Source organism: Caenorhabditis remanei, chromosome IV (assembly GCF_010183535.1).
Source record: "Caenorhabditis remanei strain PX506 chromosome IV, whole genome shotgun sequence".
NCBI classification, from domain to species: Eukaryota; Metazoa; Nematoda; class Chromadorea; order Rhabditida; family Rhabditidae; genus Caenorhabditis; species Caenorhabditis remanei.
In genome coordinates, this window is record NC_071331.1 from 11,853,972 (window position 1) to 11,873,913 (window position 19,942).

The 19,942-nt window shown below is 38.7% G+C and overlaps 10 protein-coding genes across 10 annotated transcripts; 4 read left to right on the plus strand and 6 right to left on the minus strand.

Annotated features, from left to right (window-relative positions):
- Positions 1-2,891: 2,891 nt before the first annotated feature.
- GCK72_013398 (uncharacterized protein) lies at positions 2,892-4,218 on the plus strand (the record flags this gene model as incomplete). The annotated part of the gene is made up of 3 exons (XM_003096196.2): positions 2,892-2,951; positions 3,000-3,842; positions 3,892-4,218. The coding sequence occupies 3 exons, from the start codon at positions 2,892-2,894 to the stop codon at positions 4,216-4,218; spliced, it is 1,230 nt and encodes a 409-aa protein (XP_003096244.2).
- A 269-nt stretch (positions 4,219-4,487) lies between these two features.
- Positions 4,488-5,510, minus strand: GCK72_013399 (uncharacterized protein; the record flags this gene model as incomplete). Its single annotated transcript, XM_053729830.1, has 4 exons — positions 4,488-4,616; positions 4,665-4,790; positions 4,838-4,956; positions 5,375-5,510. 4 exons carry the CDS (start codon positions 5,508-5,510, stop codon positions 4,488-4,490), a joined length of 510 nt encoding a protein of 169 aa, XP_053584602.1.
- A 1,013-nt stretch (positions 5,511-6,523) lies between these two features.
- Positions 6,524-8,489, minus strand: GCK72_013400 (uncharacterized protein; the record flags this gene model as incomplete). The annotated part of the gene is made up of 6 exons (XM_053729831.1): positions 6,524-6,578; positions 6,627-6,876; positions 6,922-7,066; positions 7,119-7,619; positions 7,838-8,341; positions 8,385-8,489. The coding sequence occupies 6 exons, from the start codon at positions 8,487-8,489 to the stop codon at positions 6,524-6,526; spliced, it is 1,560 nt and encodes a 519-aa protein (XP_053584603.1).
- Positions 8,490-9,139: 650 nt separating this feature from the next.
- On the minus strand, positions 9,140-9,681 carry GCK72_013401 (uncharacterized protein; the record flags this gene model as incomplete). The annotated part of the gene is made up of 3 exons (XM_003096216.1): positions 9,140-9,260; positions 9,458-9,589; positions 9,635-9,681. The coding sequence occupies 3 exons, from the start codon at positions 9,679-9,681 to the stop codon at positions 9,140-9,142; spliced, it is 300 nt and encodes a 99-aa protein (XP_003096264.1).
- A 1,274-nt stretch (positions 9,682-10,955) lies between these two features.
- Positions 10,956-11,363, plus strand: GCK72_013402 (uncharacterized protein; the record flags this gene model as incomplete). Its single annotated transcript, XM_003096205.2, has 3 exons — positions 10,956-11,049; positions 11,149-11,207; positions 11,259-11,363. 3 exons carry the CDS (start codon positions 10,956-10,958, stop codon positions 11,361-11,363), a joined length of 258 nt encoding a protein of 85 aa, XP_003096253.1.
- Positions 11,364-11,773: 410 nt separating this feature from the next.
- Positions 11,774-12,672, minus strand: GCK72_013403 (uncharacterized protein; the record flags this gene model as incomplete). The annotated part of the gene is made up of 6 exons (XM_003096225.2): positions 11,774-11,947; positions 11,996-12,105; positions 12,148-12,311; positions 12,356-12,445; positions 12,499-12,595; positions 12,639-12,672. 6 exons carry the CDS (start codon positions 12,670-12,672, stop codon positions 11,774-11,776), a joined length of 669 nt encoding a protein of 222 aa, XP_003096273.2.
- A 519-nt stretch (positions 12,673-13,191) lies between these two features.
- On the plus strand, positions 13,192-14,494 carry GCK72_013404 (uncharacterized protein; the record flags this gene model as incomplete). Its single annotated transcript, XM_053729832.1, has 4 exons — positions 13,192-13,217; positions 13,270-13,336; positions 13,607-13,828; positions 14,126-14,494. The coding sequence occupies 4 exons, from the start codon at positions 13,192-13,194 to the stop codon at positions 14,492-14,494; spliced, it is 684 nt and encodes a 227-aa protein (XP_053584604.1).
- A 168-nt stretch (positions 14,495-14,662) lies between these two features.
- On the minus strand, positions 14,663-16,157 carry GCK72_013405 (uncharacterized protein; the record flags this gene model as incomplete). The annotated part of the gene is made up of 6 exons (XM_003096243.2): positions 14,663-14,938; positions 14,991-15,157; positions 15,206-15,341; positions 15,387-15,660; positions 15,713-16,054; positions 16,102-16,157. The coding sequence occupies 6 exons, from the start codon at positions 16,155-16,157 to the stop codon at positions 14,663-14,665; spliced, it is 1,251 nt and encodes a 416-aa protein (XP_003096291.2).
- A 241-nt stretch (positions 16,158-16,398) lies between these two features.
- Positions 16,399-17,324, minus strand: GCK72_013406 (uncharacterized protein; the record flags this gene model as incomplete). The annotated part of the gene is made up of 6 exons (XM_003096246.2): positions 16,399-16,479; positions 16,528-16,591; positions 16,636-16,741; positions 16,787-16,846; positions 16,891-17,110; positions 17,160-17,324. The coding sequence occupies 6 exons, from the start codon at positions 17,322-17,324 to the stop codon at positions 16,399-16,401; spliced, it is 696 nt and encodes a 231-aa protein (XP_003096294.2).
- A 928-nt stretch (positions 17,325-18,252) lies between these two features.
- GCK72_013407 (uncharacterized protein) lies at positions 18,253-19,178 on the plus strand (the record flags this gene model as incomplete). Its single annotated transcript, XM_003096236.2, has 6 exons — positions 18,253-18,417; positions 18,467-18,686; positions 18,731-18,790; positions 18,836-18,941; positions 18,986-19,049; positions 19,098-19,178. The coding sequence occupies 6 exons, from the start codon at positions 18,253-18,255 to the stop codon at positions 19,176-19,178; spliced, it is 696 nt and encodes a 231-aa protein (XP_003096284.2).
- Between the last annotated feature and the right edge of the window lie 764 nt (positions 19,179-19,942).

Consider the following 19,942-nt stretch of genomic DNA (forward strand, 5'->3'; position numbering starts at 1 on the left):
CTCTTGTATTTTTAATATTGCTGAATAAACTATTATATACATACATACGTCATACATCTTTTTACCACTTTGGAAGAACTGATCTAACAGAAAAACCATTTCATAGGAACCGTGTTATCCGGAGAACTACGATAGTGACAGTAAATTAACTTATACTCTTTCAGAGCAGAGGGTATCCAGGAACACAATTGAGATATGCTGAACACTCTACTGATAAAAACGACTATCAGGATTAGGGTAGTTGTTGACATCCAATTTCCAGGCTATCCTATTATTCTAATTGAAATATTCATATATTGTTTTGAAGATAAATTTATAAAAGAAATTTTGGGTATTAACGGAAAAAAGCAGGGTTTCACTTTTGTAGTTGATAACTTTTCTGCACGAGCTTTCCGAAAAGTGTTATAGTCAGGAGACAGTGCAACATAAGTAGGAGTGCTTTCACAAATGTTTTATCTTGTCAGGTAATTAAAATACAGAGAAGTTGTCAACTGGAAACATGAAGACGATGGCTTGAACTCTACATATCAAAAAGATTTACAAAGAAATAATAGTTTCTGACATCGTGAGGGAATCTCAAACCTGCCCGAGTGATCACCGAATTATAGAGGTTTTAGTTGAAATGGTTTCATGTTAACTGGCCCAAATAAATTAGACTACTACCAGACTACAGTCAGCAAAATGCCACTTTCCACTGTCTGGATGACATCAAAGACAGTCGAAAACTGTAAATATCCTTATCAAAAACACTGTGATAGACTACAACCACACCCACTCAAAGAATGAGAAAATGCTGAATGACTAACGTGTTTCATTGCTGAACGCCTACTAGAAGTGCACTCGGCGTCATATGATTCAGAAGAAGAAAAAGTATATTCAAATTTGGAAAAGTGAGACGAACTTCCATTCGATGTTTGTTTTTGAATCAGAAGTGAAGTGAAGTGAAAGATATTGTCACCCTTCCCTGAGAAGGATAAGTGGTTTTCCGAAATGAGAGGAGGAGGTGAGTCCACTTGAAAAGTGACCATTCGTAGAGACTCTGAATAAGCAGCAATCACTTTTGTGTTGAGGAAGTTGTCAATGGTGTTCTGAATGCGTAGATTTATTTAGGCACAGTGTGTTTAAAAAATTAGTGGGACCAATTCATAGGGTTTATAGACACATATGGACAGACAAATCAAGTAAAATAAGAAAGTAGGGGGCAAGTAGAGAATATTCACAATTAGTTTTGAAGTTCAATAAGGAACTCCATTGCGGCTTGGATGTCTCCATTCGTTTGTTCAAGAGCCAGCTGAATGAGCTCAGCATTTTCGAATCCATACTCGCGAAGTATAGCTGCCTGCTGTTCGTAACCTTCTTGCATTGGTTCTTCTTGCTGCGGTTCTGGTTGAACAGGAGCTGGAGCTGGAGCTGGAGCTGGAGCTGGATGCTGTAAGAAGGGAGCAACAGGTGGTGGGGCACGAGCAGCTGGAGGAGCACCAACGCCTGCTAGCGCAGCTTGAAGGGCCTGAAAAAATATAACAATGAAGTAATGAAAAAGATTTCAATTAAATTACATTCTGAAGGAAAGCTTGTGTAATCGGTTGTGCAGCAGGAACTCCGGCCGGACGAGGTGCGTTTCCTGGTTGTCCAAGTCTCTGGTTGCTGCCCACAGCAAAACCGTAACGAGCTCCAATCTTGCCAATCAAACCCATGACGATTTTGAGAAAATCTGGATTTCTGTACTTGAATGAGTTGCGAGATTCGTCATCTTTGAAGTTGTTTCTGATGCAGTACGCTCGGAAGAGATACCAATCTCTTAGCACACACGCAAATTGATTATCGAAGACGAGTCGTGGATGAGCTTTGATAAGTTTCGCAATATGCTCTGGCAGTCCAAAGTCATGGTTAAATCCGTGTAGACGACGGTCTTCTGGATTTCTGAATGGAGTGGCGATCATTTGGAGTTGAGAATCGACTTCTTGTCTATGACTTTCAGCGACTGGTTCCTGAATAATTGATTTATTAATGAAAGGATTTTCGGAGAATATTTTAACTTACCTTATTTTTGGATTTCTGAAGATAAACTACTCGAAGCGAGTCATTGTCGTTGATATTCTTCAGATCCACTTCTGTCAACGCTTTTCCATTATACAGCAGACCTGCAAATTATTTTTAAAAACATATTGATTTTCCATGAATATAATTAAAACATACGGTATCTATCCATTGTCTTCAATCCTCTGAATTCAGCGCAGTTATCTGACAAATCGTTGAAAAATTGATCATATCCGGTGGAGATAATGTCTCCAATTGGAACTTCTTTACAACTAGTTTTCAGATGTAAGTACACCATTTTCTCGAATCGATTAATGGGATGAATATAGACGTGACAGCGGTTACACGTTGAGATCAACTCGAGAACCGCCAAAAAATTATGACAATTGGAGACGCGCGCGCGGCAAGTTTGCGAAAAGGCGCGCCGCGAATTGCATTCCTCCTGTCATCATGCCCCGCCCACCTTTTCACTCATTCGATTCATTTCAATTTTGGTCCTTCTTCGCTTCGCTTGTGTGATTCATTAATTTTAATTGTGATTTTTAATTACTCTTATAAAGCGCCGCGATCTGTCTTATGACATTTACCACACTTTCTGCTGAAAAATTCTTTAAAACTCGTATTTTTCGCAATTTTCCCACTTTTACGCCCACTCGTTTCATTTGAATTTGGGCCCTTCTTGGCTTCGTTTGTGCGATTCATTGATTTTAATTATGATTTCGAATTGCTCGTATAAAGAAACGATCTGTTTTATGACATTCTCCGCGCTTTCTGCTTAAAAATTCTTCAAAACTCGTATTTCTCGCAATTGGCCTACCAACAACACTTTTAATTGTTCATATCTTTCCAGAAAGATGTCAGAGGCACCGAAGCAGGCTAAAAAGCCCGTCGACGACGGAAACTTCGATAAGGAGGTATGAGAGGTTGTTTTCCGATTTATTTTCAATTCTTTTTTTTTACAGGTTATCTCAAAATGGCCCGACCTCGACCTGGCGCAGACCAGATTCATGCTCAATCACCCAGAAGTCGACGCCAGTGTTAAGGAGGCGAAACTGGCCAAGCTGCAAGAAGCCATCAAAGAATTCGATATGGCGCCGTTCTACGAGCTTGTCTGCGCCGATTTCAAGATTGCCGTTGATACCGCTCAGTTGTCTGCGATGAAGGCAGCGAATGCCAAGCGTGTGGCTGATATCACCGCTGAGGTGGAAGATGCCGAGAAGAATCTCGGAGAATCTGAAGTTCGCCAAGGATTGCTGCGAAAATTCGAATACTTCTGCCAAATCGGAGATAAAGAGAACGCTCAGAAAGCGTACACAGCCACATACGAGAAAACTGTCGGTATGGGATATCGTATCGATTTGGTGTTCGCTATGATTCGTGTCGGACTCTTCTTCCTCGATCACCACCTCATCAACAAGTACATCACCAAAGCGAAGGAGCTGATGGAGCAGGGCGGTGACTGGGAGCGCAAAAACCGCCTGCGGTCTTACGAAGCGCTTTACCGGATGTCGGTTCGTGATTTCGCCGGTGCTGCTGACTTGTTCCTCGAAGCTGTGCCAACCTTCGGATCATACGAGCTGATGACATATGAGAACCTCATTCTCTATACTGTCATCACGACCACCTTCGCGTTGGATCGACCGGACTTGCGTACCAAAGTCATTCGTTGCAATGAGGTTCAAGAACAACTGACGGGAGGAGGACTCAACGGAACATTGATACCAGTGCGAGAGTATCTTGAGTCCTATTACGATTGTCATTACGATCGATTCTTCATTCAGTTGGCTGCTTTGGAGAGCGAAAGGGTAAGTGCATCTCGGAGTTTAGAATTACATAAGATTTCAATTTTTTCAGTTCAAGTTCGACCGTTATCTTTCGCCTCATTTCAACTACTACTCGCGTGGAATGCGTCATCGTGCCTATGAGCAATTCCTGACGCCCTACAAAACTGTCCGTATCGATATGATGGCAAAGGATTTCGGAGTGTCTCGTGCCTTCATTGATCGCGAATTGCACCGTTTGATTGCCACTGGGCAGCTGCAATGCCGGATTGATGCTGTTAATGGAGTGATTGAAATCAATCACCGAGACTCAAAGAATCATCTGTACAAGTCTGTCATCAAGGATGGAGACATTCTTCTCAATCGTATTCAGAAACTCGCCAGAGTCATTAACGCCTAAGCGTATGCTGTTCTTTCAACGTGTATATCCTTTCATTTTACCCTATTCTCGTTTTTCTCCCGTATTTTTGTGCATATGTGTCGCGGTGAACCGCTTCGAATCTCCCTCTTTTTCATCGCCTCCGGTTGAATGAATTAATTTATTACAATTAAATGCTTTAACGATTATTTTACAAAACATTGCTTTCATTCGTTGGTAATTAGCCAAATAATGTATCTTTTGTCTTTATTCTATATCCTTTCTTCATCACTTCGTTTGCATGGTCCATTTCAATTTTTCATCCAACTTGCTGCGACGTACATTTTCTGACCACTTTTCAATCTTTCGTAACCATCGGTTCCAGGTGCGCAGTATGTCTCTCTTAACGACTTCTTGAATAGTTGCACGAAAAATGGCGCCTGTAATTAGGTTTTCTAACAAAACACTGGCATCATGTAGCTTGTTACCCTCTCCAGAAGATCATCGTACTTTCTTGCTGAATAGTTCAATCCTTCTACAACTTCTTCCGTACAGTCCTCAAAATGCTGCAAAATGAATCCGAAAGATTCGGCGATTTCATTCACAAGATACGCCTATAATTCTTTGTAATTATTTCATAAACTAATCAGTCGTCACTTACATCATGAGGATAGCGAACGTCTACATAGCAAAAAGTACCACCTGATCGAAGTACTCTGGAAACTTCTTTCACAAACTTTCGAAAATCAGAATACAAATGAGCAGCCTCGACATTCAGAACTGAAATTATATAATTTTAGTATAACTTGATCATTCTGAAACTTCTTGCCGAAGTCGAATGATTTGTCAGCAAATGGAAGATCAGTGGCGTTTCCGTAAACAATATTATTTACATTCCTCGTGACTACTTTATCGCAGCCAATTAGACATTTAGTAGGACCGTGCCATCTGAAATAGTAAACAACGCGTTATAATGTTGAAAGTATGAATTTACTGTTCGTTTTATATGAGAAACTTCACTCACCTCTCTATCCATTCTAGAGAGTATCCCTGTCCACAACTGACTTCTAATACTTCTAAGTCTTGAAAATTAGGATATTTAGGATGCATTGACATCGCTTTTTCATACAAATGAATATGAGATCGATCAGACTCTTAATAATTCAGAAAGTTGAATTTTTCTAATAATAGAACTTACCGTATTCTTCCAAATCATCTGCATCATCCATAAACTTGATCAGTTTTCTATCATCTTCGCTTGTTGATGGCCAGTATCCCAAATTCATAAAACGCACTCCGAGCATAGGAGCTACAATTTTCATCAACGGATACATTATAAATCTATCGAAAAACCATAACCATAAGCGGCCTGGTATAGAAGAAATATGGAGCAGAAGGTTCATAGCGAATGTTGAATGAAGAAAGAATGAATTGTTGTACAATCGTCTCTCTCACTTGCAGAAAATACTTTATAATTAGCTCAACTTGTCTCAATTTCAGCCAATCATCGTTTCAACATGTCCGGACGTCAAGGAGGAAAGGCCAAGCCACTGAAGGCGCCAAAGAAGGGAGATAAGGATCTCACCGAGGTGATGATAAAGATGATACTATACATTTTATACTGATCAGTGGTGTAATATGGATGAAAAAAACCAAGTGATTAATGAGAGAATGAAACCAAGTGATCAGTTTTTTTCTTCAATTATGTTCCAATTATGGGTGTAGTTTGATGAGGAATCTGTATGAAAATAACTTTTTGAACAATTTCGATCAGGAAATCAACTTGATTCACACCATGTTGGCGCCGTTCTTTGTAAATGACGCCGACAGTTTGTCGAAATTTTTAAAAGATGACTTTGCACTCCGAATGTGTCTTTTTAATCTTTGTATTTTCCAGGACGATATCGAGTTCAAGAAGAAGCAACAGGAAGAACAAAAGAAGATCAAGGAGATGGCAGCCAAGGCCGCACAACGTGGACCTCTTCGTAAGTTTTTTTTCTTTTTTGCTTTCAAACAGAAACTTTATCGTTTCGTTTCCAGTCGGAGGAGGAATCAAGAAGTCCGGAAAGAAGTAAACGACTATTCAAATCAATCCAGCTGCAGGGATCAAATAATATCTAATTCGTCGCTTTTTATGTTCATTTCTCTTTCATTTTTATCCATTCCTTCCCAAAAACTTTTTCCATTCGACGAATAAATCGTTTCTTTTGAACTGCGTAAAAATAAATAAAAATTTCAGATTCTTTCAAGGACTGATTGGAAAAGAGAGCTTTCGGAGAAAAGGTGAGTTCCCAATAAAACATAATTCATTCTCATTAGAAGTACCAAATCGAATTCTCAACTCTTATTATACTTTAGCCTTCTCCTTTTCCTTCTCTTCAGCAGCAGCCTTCTCTCCTTGTCTGAAAACCATTCCATAATCAGATGACTGCAAAAAAGAAGAAACTCACTGATTCTGAGCAGCCCGTTTCGCCAATTTCTTCTGTGCATGTCTTCTATATTGATTCATAAATGCCTCAATTCGTCCAGTCCGTTCAATAATTCCATCTTCAATGAAATATTGCATCAAAACAACATAAAGAAAGAGAAATTGCATATGAGACTGGACTGCTTGGAAGCGCATCGAACGCATTTCACGGACGATTTCCACCATTTCAATGTTTGGATTCTCCATGATACGGAGTGTTGCGTAGTCGATTCCTGAAACATGTCTGTCTGTGTGTCTGTAGTTCCCCCGCAACTCACCAACAAAAGTAGCAGTTCTTCCGACACCAGCACTACAATGAACACAAATCGGAGTGCCTTTCGGATTGACTTGCTTCACCCATTTATACAATGCAATCATAGGACTTGCATCCTCTGGAGCCAGTTGATCCGGCCACCACGGAACCTGAAATTTGAGATGTTTTCAAGAAAAGAAGACAGGAAGAAAAATGAGATACCTGAACATGATTAATGTAGAGTGGATCAGAATTCTGATCGAGAGTGTCGACGACAGTCAATGCATTCCACGTCGTGTTGGCGACTGCCTCCTCTTTACACTCGGTCAGAGTGATCTCGTATCTTCCGAACTTGACAACTTCTCCCAATTTCTCCGGATAATAGAGAACACACTTCTCGACGCCACCCTCGAAAAGAGTGCACAACATCAAGACGTACGAGATCTTCTCCTGATAAATCATATGCCAAAAGTCGGCCAATGTCTCCGGAAGTGGTCCTTGTGTGGTGATGTACGTCGTCTGATCTTTGCCAGGCATTCTCATCCATGACGCGTGGATGTAGTCTCGTTCGTGGTTCTTCAGAATGACACGTGTCTCCTCGATACAACGAACATCCGTGTATCTGTTGAGGTCGGGATTCGCTTCGTAGGCGGTGTAAGTGCAGTTCGGTGGCATGTAACCCTTGATTTTGTCTTGATGCAGTTTACAGATGGCTTGACATTTCTGGAATATTGGAGTTGTTTATGACTAGAATCTGAGTTCAGGAGTTCTTGCGGACTGTTTCGAAAAGAGGAACATTTATTAGGAAGTTTTCAGTTAAACATGAAAAACTTCGAGAGCGTATCCGGAGGTCATAGATTGTTCCAGAACTTATGGTTTATGTAGAACAAAATCAAGAGTTTTATAGTCTCGATCTATCTGTTTTCAACTAAAAAACCAACCATTTTAGCAGCCTTGAAAGCCCAAATCTTTCTGGGATCACTTCCAGGCTCGGGTGGTCTCTCGTTATCCTCATCATCCGATTCCGATTTCTCCTTCTTTTTCTCTTTCGCCGCTTTCTTACTCTTCCTACTTTTCTCCTTTTCCAACAACATCTTCATCTTACTCTTTTTACTTTTTCTACTTTTACTCCCTTCTTTCTTCTTTCCTTTCTCTTCTTTCTTCTCAATCTTATCTTCTTCTTTACTCTTACTTCCTGTATTCTTACCATCTCCATCTTCCTCTCCCGACCCTTTCACCTCTAATATTTTACTCTTTTTCTTCTCTTTCTTATTATTCCCTTCCTTCAAAATCTTCTTCTCTTTCTCCTGTTCACCCAATGAATCCGTATTCTTCTCATCAGAAGAAACCGAGGAATTCTTTTCCACTTTCGCCGCCTCATGACTTGGAACTGGTGGGCGGAGTCTTGTTTCGTTCGAAGCGACCGATGGTGGACTGTTGATGGTCTGAAATATCCGGATGTCCAGATGTCCATCTCACTCAACAAACCTTATCCTTTTTAGCTGCACACGCCCAGAGAACGTATCCACTTGCGATGAGAACAGACGTATTGCAAATGCCAATCCACGGATTTATCCATTTTTCGCTCATCATCGTCTCTCTTTTTTGAAGAAATTAGAAGTGAATTGAGTCGTTTTTACTTGTTTTTATTCTCTAACTGATTTCAGAATTTGTGGAATTTTAGTTTTGAGGGATGTGGGCGGGGACAGGGTGACCAGGTTTCGAGGGTTGGTTCACGTTAACAGAACAACTTTTTTCGAAATTATTTCCATATAAAAGCAGAACATGTGATGTTTTCAGAATGAGAAGCTCAGAATTGGGATATTTCGTCTTGATAGGATTACTCACAACAAGAATAAACTGTTATTTTCGTCATTTCGCCAGACGAAAGATGTTGAGATATTTTAGAAACTTCTTCTTCTTTGTTGTCATCCCATGATGCCAATAAGCCTAGAATTGTTTGTTGAATGAATGTCTATAAATACTCAAATTTTCATCACTAGAGTTGATTGGTGAAAGGAAAAAAAGTTTAAAAATATACATAGAAAACGGGAAAAACTGGAATGTCGATGGGACTTTTATGCTACAGGATACTTATGGAAAAGTGAAAAAAGTGAAGAGGAAATACGTCTCTATTGAATTGATAGAGACAGATAGGAAAACAAAACAAAAATTATGGATCGCAAGACGAGAATTATGAAGCAAACACGAAGTGATGGGGATGGTGGGAGGTGAATGAATTCTTAGAAGATTTGCGTCGTATTATACTTGTTCTGCCAGAAAACGGCGATGAGCGTCACTGCGTAAAGTCCGGCGGCAATCCAACATTGTGTTGCTTTCTCGTTGTATTTGGATTCGATCTGACTGAAAATTTAAAACAGTTGAAGATGAGAAACGTAATCGTGTTAAAGCATTCTCAGAATATACTAAACCATAAGTTCCGTTGTTCTGTCATTTTCGGTAGCTACAGAAACAGTTCATGTTCAACTCAGCATACATCGTGGTTCAGTGCTCAATGAGCAATCATGAATGCTCGTTTGGCTTGAAAATACAAAGCTTACCTCGTTGGAACCTTTCCTGCTCCTTGCTCATTCTCAGAGAAATGAAGGTCTGGGAAGAGAGTTACGGCTTGAATGTAGAAGAATACACCGAGAAGACCGAGAAAGATCACTCCCCACACAGACATGACCATACTGAAATTGTTAACTAGGTTCAATGTGATTGATTGAAAAACTAACCAGAAGGCCGACATTTTTGGTCCCATCAGCGGACAGATTTTGCCCATTTTGCCTGTAAATTAAAGTTTGATTGAAGGGTAAAGAAGCAATTGAAGAAATTTCAACGATAAGTAAATTTCACAATAAAAAAGCAGACAGAATCGATTTTCAAGATAAGAGCGTCTGTCGGTTTTTGGTCTTGACGCACAAAACGCAACACGACGCACTACTTTCAATATTTTCAATTTCTCAGAAACTTTCCGTTTTAACTATATTTTTGCACAAAAAGTGTTTTTATTTCAAACTTTATCTCAAAAAACTGTTGAGTAATGAACGGGAAGTTTTGTGAAGGAGGTGGCCGCGAGACGAGAGAACAAGAATCGATTTTCGGCCGCAGCAGTGTCAGCAGTGTCTCTCCGCTTATTGATCTCCGGCCGCACCGTTGTGAAGACTAGTTTTTCCTTTTATTTTGCTCATTTTTTGAAAAATTTCAAGAGATTTGGAAAGGAAATCATTTGAATTGCTATACCGTTTACTTTTCTCACCTAATCTTACAAGTTGTGCTTGATTTTTTCTGAAAAGTTTCTTCATTTTGGTGGCTACTTTTGCCGAAGTTTGAAATAATTTTAAAATTAAAATTGAATAACTTTCCACGTCAAAAAATAACGACGGAAATCCACGCTGTAAAAATAATTATTTTGAATACAGTAATTTTTTATTCGCGCCGAAACCCTTCCAATTTTGTCTCTGTTCCTTCAGTCATATGTAGATTTACGGCGAGTCTCAACTTGTCCACCTTTTGGAGACCGTACCGAACGGGGAGAAACGAGCGAGTGAGAGAAACGAAACCGGGAGAAACGAAACCGGGAGAAACGAAACGGGGAGAAACGAAACCGGGAGAAATGGCGGAGCGGCGATTTTTGGGCAGTACAGGTTCTTAAACTGTGCGCAATGTTTAAGAATATTAATTTAAAAGTTAAATTCACACATTTCATGTGATACAAACATTCTAACGAAGACAGTGGCATTTATCGCTTTCAACTCATATTTTGTTGATGACCGCCTTTTTTGTCATTTTTCATCTGACAACATTTAGGAACGTTACTTATATCTTTATGCAAAATTTCATCACATCTACAGCCCGAAAAACGCCGCACCGCCATTTCTCCCGGTTTCGTTTCTCCCCGTTTCGTTTCTCCCGGTTTCGTTTCTCCCGCTTTCGTTTCTCTCACTCGTTCGTTTCTCCCCGTTCGGTACGGTCTCACCTTTTGTTTCTTTGCTTAATTTCCGTTCCACTTCCAATCATCTGCAAACATCGTTCTAATTTTTAATTCAGTTTCAGATGGGTATTCTCATTCCACTCGTCTCAGTCTCCGCCTTCTGGGCTCTCATAGGATTCGGACTGCCATGGATTGTGCCAAAGGGACCAAACAAGGGTAAGCTGTTCGAAAAAAGTCATGGAAATCAATTATCATTTTGAAACGGCTATAAAAAATTTATATAATTTGAATAAAAAACTTTTTACATTTTTTCAGGAATCATCCAATTGATGATCGTTATGACCGCTGTTTGCTGCTGGATGTTTTGGATCATGGTGAGTTTTTCAAAACTTGAATGAACATCAATAAATCTCTTCACTTTTTAGGTCTTCCTCCATCAATTGAACCCACTCATCGGACCACAAATCAACGTGAAAACAATTCGTTGGATTTCCGAAAAATGGGGAGACGCCGTTCCAAACAACAACTAAACTTTCCGTTTTTGGTTTGAAAATTGTTTTATCTGAAATCCCCTTTCTCTCTCTCTCTCTCACTCTATTCTTCATGTGATATTCTCTTTCCTCGTTTCTCAATTTCACGGAATCGTGAAGTTTCATAAAACCTAAATGTTTTCTAAAATGATTGTTTAGTCGCCAGCGGACATTCCCTTTGCCTTCCCCACTTTCCCCGTTACACTTCTATTTTGAATCTAAATATGTACAGAGCAGAATAACAAGTAGCAAAACTGTTTATCGATTATAAACGTTAATTTGAATTAAAATTCTACTGGTTGGTAGATCGACGGAGAAAAGAAAATGAAAAATGTGATTTTCAGATGGAGATGTTTCGAACAGATGAATGAGCAAAACTGTTTATTTCGACATTAAAAAGATAACTCTATTCAAATTCCCCGATACTGTGTATCAATCGAGCATTGTTTGTCACAACGAGCGAATTGTGGAAGAGAATACTGACGGAATGATTCACACCCGTAGTACTTCAACTCATCAGGACATCCTTGAAGAATTGATGCCTTCGAGAAGCAATCCATTCCAGTTTGAACATAGTTACATCCCTGTAAAAACAAGATTCAGAAAGATGTCTCAATTAGAAAACAACTGACTCGTTTCGGATCTTCTTGAGCATTCAATACAAAATCAGTGATACATCCATACATTGTGGCATTCTTTCCATTGTAAATTCTCTGCATACATTGCCAATTGTCAGATGCCACTGAATAAAGGGATGAGACTACTAACAGGAAGTATCACTTACAATAGAATCCAGCTCCACATTGATATTGAAGCATACTCATCAGAAATCCATAAGAATATGCTTGGTTTGGTGCAGAGGAATGAGTCAGAAGGTATCCGATATCAAAACATTCGAAAGTGGTGGTGGAAGCATCCGAAAGACATTGAACCATTGAGTTGTACGCGCTGAAAAGGAGTACTGTAGTTACGGCAAGTCAGAAATTACTCACTTGCAGACAACATTCAATCCTCTTTCAGCAGCAACTCCTCCATTTATATAAATGTCTTGAATTTGAAGAGTCAAACCGAGTGGATTCAACCTGGAACAGCAGAAAACGTACTGAAAATCATGAACTGAAAGCAAAAAACCAACCAATTATAAACTCGATCAATACCCAATTTATCAGCAAATTTGTCTTGACAAGCCACGAATTTCGTTGTGTCACACGTGGCATCTACCAGGAATACTCCTGAAAACCGATATTTCTCAGAAAAAATAACTGCAACACTTACCAATTACTGCTAAGAAAACTAGTTTTCCCAGCATTTTCTCGAGAAACACAAAATTGAAATTGCCGATTTTCAATTACAGTTCAAACGAAACAAGGTGAAAATTCTACATTTCAGCCAACAAGATTATTTTGAGTCAGTTTGTCTGCGTCTCCGGGTTTCATGTTATCACTAGGAACATAATTGATAAGGGAAATGACAACAGGTAATCGGATTTATTAGCTCGAAATGTTGAAAATGGAAACACCCAAGCGAAGGATGTAGAATTAAAGATAAATTTCTTAAAAAATGAAAACAGTCCGGTTCAACTGATAGAGTGTGTTCAACCAGATTCTGCAGTTTTAGATGAAGTTCTAACTTCTTAGGATTCTGAAAACCTCTTTAAATTCTTTTTGTCTCGTAGAGTCCAACTAACCGAGCCATATGGCTGCCCTTCTTCAGCTGTCCCCTCGTATTCTATTTGCATTCTCCGAACCATCTGCATTCCTATTGATTGTCCTCTTGCTTTCCATCAACGTATTTTCTTCTCTAGTTTTATATTTCGCTTCGGATAGAAATGGATTCCAGTAAAAATCCTATAGGGTTAGTTAAACAAATTTTCGGATTTAATTCAGTTTTTAAAATTCTACTTCAGTCCAGCAGATATTGATTCAAGCAATGAGACATCAATCAGCGATAACTCGAAAAACAATAATCAAATGGTAAGTTACTGAAAACTTCTTAACTTCAAAACTTCCTCAATGTCTCATTTACCATCGTCATAAATTTATATTGGTCTTATAGTAAATGTCTAGATCTTTCTTGTTCTTTGGCAGCTATTGTTTTAATTGGACTCCGGGGTTTCAAGATATTCGTCTTTAACATGTAGAGTTGAGAAAGTGCAGAGAAGGCAAAGAACTCCCTATCTTTGAAGATTCGTATCACAAAAAATCATATTTTTAAAGCATACTTTAAATTTTAATATATTCCAGACTGTTTCTCCACATCTTCCTGAAAGTGCTACAATCCCTCTGCCAAAACTAAATTACTGGAATGCAGCCATTCAATACATTCAAATTATGCACAACATTGATGAGAGGGAAAAACAGAGATACCTGAAATTTGTTGGAAGAATGTTAGATTTGGAAGAAGAAAGAGAGGAGGAAAGGGAGATGGAGAGGCGAAGAACTCTTATAGCGAATAAGAGCAAGGAAGTGAGTTTACAAAATGGTCTCTCTAGATCAAAAATATAGTTGTCAATTTTTTAAACCTTTCTTAGATATATCTTAAAATCTAAGAAAGGTTTAAAAAATTGCCAACTATCACAATGTAGCCATGTGTTGAAACTACCATGAATTTGAAAAAAGTCAGACAATATAAAGTAAAGTTATAAGTTTACCAATTTTCCATCAGCATTTTCAAGCCTTATTGAAACTTTTTTCCTAGTTAGAGATATAAATATAGATATTGCTTGCCAAGTTCAACTTAGGTACTATTTAAATAAGTTTCAGAGTCACGACCCACTAAAAAAGAAATTCCAAAAATGTCTCCTCCGGTACGACAGCTATGTTTCTCGATGCAATCGTCTGAAAGTACATGAACCAAATCTCAAATGGCAACCAACTGATGAAATCGAGAAAGAGTTGGAAGAATATCAAAGAATAGAACAATTCGATGATTTCTGGAAAACACTTCGAGAGATGGAATCGAGAATTTCTCGTATTGAATCCAGATACTTTCCATTTCAAGTGGTAGTTCATCGTAAAGATTTTAGAGAATTCCTTCAGGACACATGGAATACTCTCAAGAAACCATTTGTATTTGCTAAAACTAAAATCTGTAATTGTTTGAAGAATGTGTCATCGAAGGAAAGTCAATGAAAACTTCATCTTTGAAATTGGTAATGGAGGTGAAGAATGTTCTGACGGAAGAAAAGATAAGGTACAGAGAACAGCGAAGCGTCATTACGCTTTAATAAATATGTAATAGTCAACTCCGAACCCAATCATCTTCATTCAATAAACACATTAATGTTATGCTAGTTATACTTATTTAGGTTTCGGTGTGACTGCCTTCTTCAATGGTCCTCCTTTCTGTTTCTTGACTGGAGTGCTTGCGATCTCCTCACAAGTTGTCGTCGACAGTGTCCCCGCTTCATCCTTGTTCTTCTTGCTATCCACACTCTTCTTCTTCTTATCCTTCTTATCCTTACTCTTCTTCTCAAGTTCAACTTGCAGAATACTCCACTGATCTTTCTTGAAATACGTAGAAACTTCAGAATATTCCCAAGCAAACAGATGGCGACGTTGATCAGCTTGTTCTTTCTGAAACACAAATCGGTCTTGTTCGTGTGACTTCTCACACAGTCATACTCACCCATCTGGCATAAGAAGCCATCTGTCTAGTCTCCCAATCATATGGATCTAACCACGAGCATCCACTACTATCATACACAGATTTAAAGGCGTTATAGACAGTTTCATAGTTTGGGTATGAGTAGAAGTTCCCACTTCGAAGCATTTCTTCAATTGGATCGAACGAATCTGAAAATAGGAATCAAATTCAGATTTTCTCGTTCAGAACAAACAAACCATTATCAAAAAGAGTTTTGAGTTTCGTCTTCAGCTTGACCTTCTCCAGTTGTTTTCCCTCTAAATGAGACCATGGAAGTGGTTTGACCAACTCTGCGATCATGTACATCAGAGACCAAATGTCATCGAGTCTTCCCTGAAACAAATTGAAATACTTCGATCTACAAGGCATTCGACTAACCAAATCCACCATATTATGAGCATTTGGAGAAGTATAAACTGGAGTTCCTTTCAACGAATCAATCGATTTCTTGAATGGACGAAACTCCAAATCATTCGGTTGACTTGCATTCACCGGACCACCCTTTTTGGTGCGAACGAATTTTCGAGAGATTCCGAAATCGATCAGATGGAATACTCGATTTGTCAGTATCTCTGAATCAGAGTCTCCAATCACAAAATTTGATGGTTTGATGTCGTGATGAAGTATTCCACAGTCATGCATTTGTTTCACACTGAAAATGAGCAAGGGAACAATTACTAGTATATTCAAGTGACCCAACTCACACATAGAGACACTGAATTCCAATACGAGACCATGTTCCATTCGAGCATGAATTCGGATTACTACTCTTCTGTCTTAATTTCTTCAAGTTATCCCCGAGAAGTGTCATCACCAGAATATGAAATTTGCATTCCATGCCTCCTTTCGAGAACGTCGGAAAGTATTTCGCATTTTGTCGATTCAACTCCAGCATTATCTCCATCTCTTTTTTCAGTGTTGAATGTGCTCCGTCTAGACGTTTCGGTTCGATTTTCATCGCATATTTTTTCGAGTCTTTTGTGACTTTGAACACTTGACCATACGCACCTTCATCAATTTTCTCGACTACTTGGTACCCGCTTATCCTGGAAATTCCGATAGTTTGTGTGTCTTGATATGCGATGAAACTCACTTGTCATCTATTGAGACAATGATCTGCTCAACTGCATCTGACATGCTGTCCGCCATTTTTGATAAAATAAATTTAAATATTCTTGGATTGATGGGAAGAGAATGATCGATGATGTGGCCAGGGCATGTGTAATTTCACGCGTTTATACCAAGAGAATGACACGTATTCAAACTGAAAACATTATCCGCGTGTTTTTTTTTGGCTTGTAATTGGTAATAGTTGTTTTCCTGAAGAGTCTACTGAAATTGGGTTGCAATAAATGTTCATTTAAAAGAAAGAAAACACGAGAATTGAGAATTATTTTCCGATGGTACACTTGAGTCCTGGGCAAGCTTTGGCGAAAGTGTAACGGAAGTTCTCGCATCCATAATGTCCGGCCTGAGAATGAGAAATATGAGTTAGTTTGAAATCGAAAAGTAAACTAACAGATGCATCTCCAGTTGAGTTACTGTAGACAGTGTTCAAGCAGTCTCCAGTTTGTTGAACAGATCTGAAGAATAGAGAGGAAAATTAGATATTTGGATATGTTCTTACGAGCAGAAGTGGACGGTGGAGACGGTTTGATTGAAGGTGTTGACACAGTTTCTGTAGGGAGTGGAGGTGGGAATGTCATCAAAGTTGTTCCATTGGTTGATTGTTTCTGAATATCTATTGAGAATGATGAATGAATGGAATGAGCTCTCACCTTGATATCCTCCTCCACAAATCCATTCGAGTCCACGGAAAGTTCTGACGTAGTCGAATCCTGGGAATGATTGTATGATTGAATGAATATGAAAAGAGACTTACCATTGGAAGAATCAGTGTTATTACTCTCAAGACGAGTATGAAGATTCATGCAAGTGTAGTAGGTGTGTCCCAAGCAGTGATAGAAATTGGTACGGGCTCTGCAGATCTTGCTCAGTTGAGTCACATTCGAATTCAAATAATTCTGAACTGTTTCGAAGATTTGAGTTCCATTACTGTAGCTGACAGAAGAGTTCAATCCGAAGTTTTGATTGAACGAGTACTGTAATGAATATTGGATTGAGAACTGGAAGGGATGAATTCTGAAATACTTGACAGTAGTTCAATTGAGCCAGATTACAACTCGTATCATTGTTTGTTGGTTTCTCCAGTTGAGCAGTAAAATTAATGAATTTCTCAGACAGAGAGAATGGAAGAAGGAAGTCGGAACGAGAGAAAGCAACGAACACAAGAAGAGCAATCACGGCCGAACGCATTCTGAAATTCATTGGTTTTTTGGTCTGACTTCAATAGATTTTTTTCTGATAAGACTGTGATAAGAAAAGAAAGTTTTAAAAGATAAGAAATGAAATCATGATGAATACTCCCTTCAACTTCTCTTTTATAAAAACTGAATTCGTGATAATTATGATGTTTCCTCGGGTGCAAATAAATGGAAAAAAGATAAGTAAATGCTGTACGAGACAGTTAAAGAAAGTGTGACAACTAATCTATCTGATAAGATCGAAAAGTACCGAAATGTTATCTGTTTGTGGTTTGTAAAGGCTCAAAGGATCGATTTCCTTCTGGTTAACGCCCTAAAAAGAATCATTTTGGGTGGAGCTGGAATCAATTAGTCACAGAATCATGATGATTTATTCCTAGAGTTTGCAAAATCAGATGAAGAACGGTAGGGTCCACACCCCTTTGAACACAATGTAGCATCTGTGGAAGTGGAGGTATAAAAGGGAAACCTTCGGAGACATAATCAGTATCATCTTCTCCTTTTCTATATGGTGAAGGTTGAGACATACTGTAGTTATAACTTCGTACTTCTTCATGAGTTTCAACCAAGGCTGTAAAAAATCGCGGCCGGCCGAGGCTTTTTTTCCTGAAAATCTCAAACAGCCGCGGCTTTCTAGAGTTTCAAGGGAAAACATGACTTGATATACTTTTGACTTTTTAGTGCCATTTTGGCGACCAGGGTTCGACCTCCACTGGTGTTGTCACAATTTGAATTCGCTGAAAGATTAGCATCTTTTCTGTAACACTTCAGCTGATCAATTAGCATTAACAGAATATTAAAAAACCTCAAGTATCTCTAAATTTCCTAGTTTTACTCTCTTAAACATTTATTCGAATTTATGAGATGCCTCAACGAAATCACTTTCTTTCAGTAACAAACCGAAAACTACCAATTTCAAAATGCGTTCGGCCGTGATTGCTCTTCTTGTGTTCGTTGCTTTCTCTCGTTCCGACTTCCTTCTTCCATTCTCTCTGTCTGAGAAATTCATCAATTTCACTGCTCAACTGGAGAAACCAACAAACAATGATACGAGTTGTAATCTGGCTCAATTGAACTACTGTCAAGTATTTCAGAATTCATCCCTTCCAGTTCTCAATCTAATATTCATTACAGTACTCATTCAATCAAAACTTCGGATTGAACTCTTCTGTCAGCTACAGTAATGGATCTCAAATCTTCGGAACTGTCCAGAATTATTTGAATTCGAATGTGACTCAACTGAGCAAGATCTGCAGAGCCCGTACCGATTTCTATCACTGCTTGGGACATACCTACTACACTTGCATGAATCTTCATACTCGTCTTGAGAGTAATAACACTGATTCTTCCAATGGTAAGTCTCTTTTCATATTCATTCAATCATACAATCATTCCCAGGATTCGACTACGTCAGAACTTTCCGTGGACTCGAATGGATTTGTGGAGGAGGATATCAAGGTGAGAGCTCATTCCATTCATTCATCATTCTCAATAGATATTCAGAAACAATCAACCAATGGAACAACTTTGATGACATTCCCACCTCCACTCCCTACAGAAACTGTGTCAACACCTTCAATCAAACCGTCTCCACCGTCCACTTCTGCTCGTAAGAACATATCCAAATATCTAATTTTCCTCTCTATTCTTCAGATCTGTCCAACAAACGGGAGACTGCTTGAACACTGTCTACAGTAACTCAACTAGAGATGCATCTGTTAGTTTACTTTTCGATTTCAAACTAACTCATATTTCTCATTTTCAGGCCGGACATTATGGATGCGAGAACTTCCGTTACACTTTCGCCAAAGCTTGCCCAGGACTCAAGTGTACCATCGGAAAATAATTCTCAATTCTCGTATTTTATTTCTTTTTAATGAACATTTATTGCAATTCTGTTCTTGACACCCAAACGAATCTTCATCCACTGACCTTTTCTGGGATAATTAGACCTTAACATCTCTGTTACTCCTAACCCATTGTTGACGACTGCGCAGAAAAAGCTCAAACGAGTCTGTATGAGTTGGTATTAGGAATAATAAGTACCCAACCCTTTCCAAGAATAATCAGACATATTTTGTAAGGCTCCGCCTCCTTCTGTCTGAAAACCAATTTTCTTAAAGAAAAATTGAAAATAATGATGTGCTTTCAGCAAAATGTTTTTCGAAATGGCTTAGTTGAGCTATTTTAGCTAAAAATATTCGAAAAATTTAGTGAACTGATTCAGAAGTACGAGTAGTACGCTTCACCAACCTATAAAATAACAAGAGAATTTGGTGATGTTGATTTCATACTTCCTACGAAAAAGGCGAATTCCTGAAACATCTGGAACAAAGTGAGAGAATTTGCTTGTGAGAGAGATTGTGTAGTGGATGTGGGTTGAATCTAGGTCTCACCTCAACGCTCCCAAACAAGTCTGAATTATTTTGTCACAAGTAATCAACAGTAGATAGATTGCACAGTTTTGAGTCAAGTTTCGGTCAGTAGAAAATTGAGAATATTCTCCCTATTTTAATGATCTTCTCATTTGTTTAGAGTCCGGCATCAAAGTATTGTTGCTTAGTTCAAATGTTTTTATTGCTTCTTTACATATAATCAGTATTGATTGAT